The sequence below is a fragment of the Branchiostoma belcheri genome, unplaced genomic scaffold (assembly GCF_001625305.1).
Source record: "Branchiostoma belcheri isolate BF01 breed outbred unplaced genomic scaffold, Haploidv18h27 scaffold68, whole genome shotgun sequence".
Lineage (NCBI taxonomy): Eukaryota > Metazoa > Chordata > Leptocardii > Amphioxiformes > Branchiostomatidae > Branchiostoma > Branchiostoma belcheri.
The window spans coordinates 47376-49697 of NW_017804331.1; the positions used below are offsets into that span (position 1 = coordinate 47376).

The 2322-nt window shown below is 43.0% G+C and overlaps 1 protein-coding gene across 3 annotated transcripts in view; it reads left to right on the top strand.

Moving 5' to 3' along the window:
* Positions 1–264: 264 nt before the first annotated feature.
* Positions 265–2322, top strand: part of LOC109484026 (protein Churchill-like) — a 6106-nt gene continuing 4048 nt past the window's right edge. Inside the window, exons 1-4 of one of the 3 annotated variants that reach the window (XM_019787195.1) lie at positions 265–521; positions 987–1122; positions 1739–1809; positions 2127–2320. In XM_019787195.1, coding sequence (XP_019642754.1) covers positions 483–521; positions 987–1122; positions 1739–1809; positions 2127–2276 — 396 coding nt within the window. In that variant the 5' untranslated portion in view covers positions 265–482 and the 3' untranslated portion in view covers positions 2277–2320. Of the gene's footprint in view, positions 522–986; positions 1123–1738; positions 1810–2126 lie in introns of all 3 variants that reach the window. The other 2 variants (XM_019787198.1, XM_019787197.1) reach the window with 2 other exon arrangements.

Consider the following 2322-nt stretch of genomic DNA (forward strand, 5'->3'; position numbering starts at 1 on the left):
CTATCAGCTTTGCCGTTGGATCCTGACACAACAATTACAGTATGTCGGACGTTTTTAACAACAGAGATAGAGAACAATCCGTTAGGGGTCCCTTATTATTTATATTTTAAGTTATAAGGTCACGAAGCGTAGAGAGACTATAAACGTTCCATCGTTTCTCGTTTATTATTCGAAGGTAATTGTTACCTAACATTAATGATGTATGGGCTTGCCAAGGTCTCGGTTTTATAATATAATGTTGGGTAATTTTTTTAACCAAGGAGACATGCAGCACTGCCCAAACAAACCCGATATCCTTTCAAATTTGGCGCTTGTGTCATCTCCACGTCGCTTCCTGAAACAGCGCTCGTGATTTGTAGTTTGGACGTCCCGGGACAAAACCTAACCAATAAAAACCATCCTTACAGACTTCCGTCAGGGCAGGCGATCTAGCGGCCATTTTCCCGGCAGACTGTGAGGCTTGAGGATACAAGAAATCCGACATGTGTCAGAACTGCGTCAACAACGTCTTTCCGGACAGGGTATAGGACATCATTTGCCTCTGTGTCTACAGGTGTGGGTTAACCCCCGCCCTCCCTGTCTGTCAGTGTTTGTGTACTAACTTTACTGGTCAGGTCTCACACTATGGGAGAGAAATCCTGCTTCCTGCTGCCATTTACGGCTCTCTACCAGGCACCGTGGATCGCTGAAAAAAATGGCTGAAATAAAGGGATGGTATTATGACCAAGGGAGTTAGCCGGCCAGAGAAGATCCACGGGTCGCAAATTGGATCTTCTCTTGCCGGCTAACTCCCCTGGTTTATACTATCGGACAATTATGTATGGCCAGTGACAATATACTTAATAATAGCTATCCGCGGTGCCTGGTAGAGGCTAGCAGACGGCCGGGATGTTACCAGGGCTGAGTAGGAAGCGGTTTGGATTTGAGACCCTTGATATAATTTTTACAACATGAATTATGTCTAGTAACTTGCTGCTGTTTTCCAGGGCCACACGTGCCTGGAGAGTGGGTCCTACCTGATGAACTTTGCGTCCTGTGCACAGTGTAACAAGAAAGAGTTGATCAAAATCCACAACAAAGAAGAGAGGGAGGAGGAGCAAGAACAAGTCATCACATACCAACGTAACGCACGTTCAGTACTGCAATAGTTAATTTGCCTTCCCTAGACTGTTAATTTGCAATGATAGTGGTATTAAAGTTGACCATTGGATAAGCTACAAGTATAAGTCATAGTTGACCATTGGATAAGTTATAAGTCGTTGTAATTTAGCCTTGCTATATTTCCGAAAATAGTTTCATCAGGTTTGTTGAGTATAGGATACATGTAACCAATTCTCACCTAAATGTGCTGATGTTTTGATGTCTATCAGACACCTTCCTCATCACTAACATATACTGATATAGCGGCGAGAAGCAGAACTCCAGTCAGAAGCTCTGAGGAAGGTGTCTGAAGGTAAGCACACTTAGGTGAGAATTGGTGGAGTAAATAAGAACACTTGTATCCTAGCCTTGCTATAGTATCATAAAATCACACGGTCTGTAGAGCATTGACCTTCCACGTTAACATGTTTGTGCGTGATCATATTTGTTTGTTTATTTTGTGTAGACGTGTGCCAGAACTGTGACCATGTGTTTGTTTGTTTGTTTGTTTTGTATAGATTTGTGCCAGAACTGTGACCATGTGTTTGTTTTGTATAGATTTGTGCCAGAACTGTGACCATGTGTTTGTTTTGTATAGATTTGTGCCAGAACTGTGACCATGTGATAGCAGAACACGAGTACAGATTCTGTGTGGAGGAAGGCTATCAGGTAAGGCCTCAGCATGAAGCCAGGTTACCAAACCTGTGCATGCTGCCAACTCAATCAAGCACAACTGCTGGGACATGTTGCTGATCAGGCATGTGAAACCCTGGCCTGTGTCTGTTGGTGGTGCTCTGTTCACACAATAGGAGATGGGTACAGAATGTGTGATGCTTTCTTTGAACTGCCAAACGATACAGGAATTCAGTCTAAAGATGTCACATGGCTGTCCTTAGTCTGACACAAAAGGCCACTTTTCACAATTTATTTAATATAATATGTATAATTAATGATGACAGTGTCATATTCCATGTTCCACACTACAGGAGTATCAGATGACAGTGTCATATTCCATGTTCCACACTACAGAGTATCAGATGACAGTGTCATATTCCATGTTCCACACTACAGGAGTATCAGATGACATGTCTGCTGTGTGGCTCAGGAGAGGATTCCATCAGTGTTCTGCCAGATGATCCCAGGAAGGAGATGGACTTGTTTTGATCACAAAAAGGAACACAT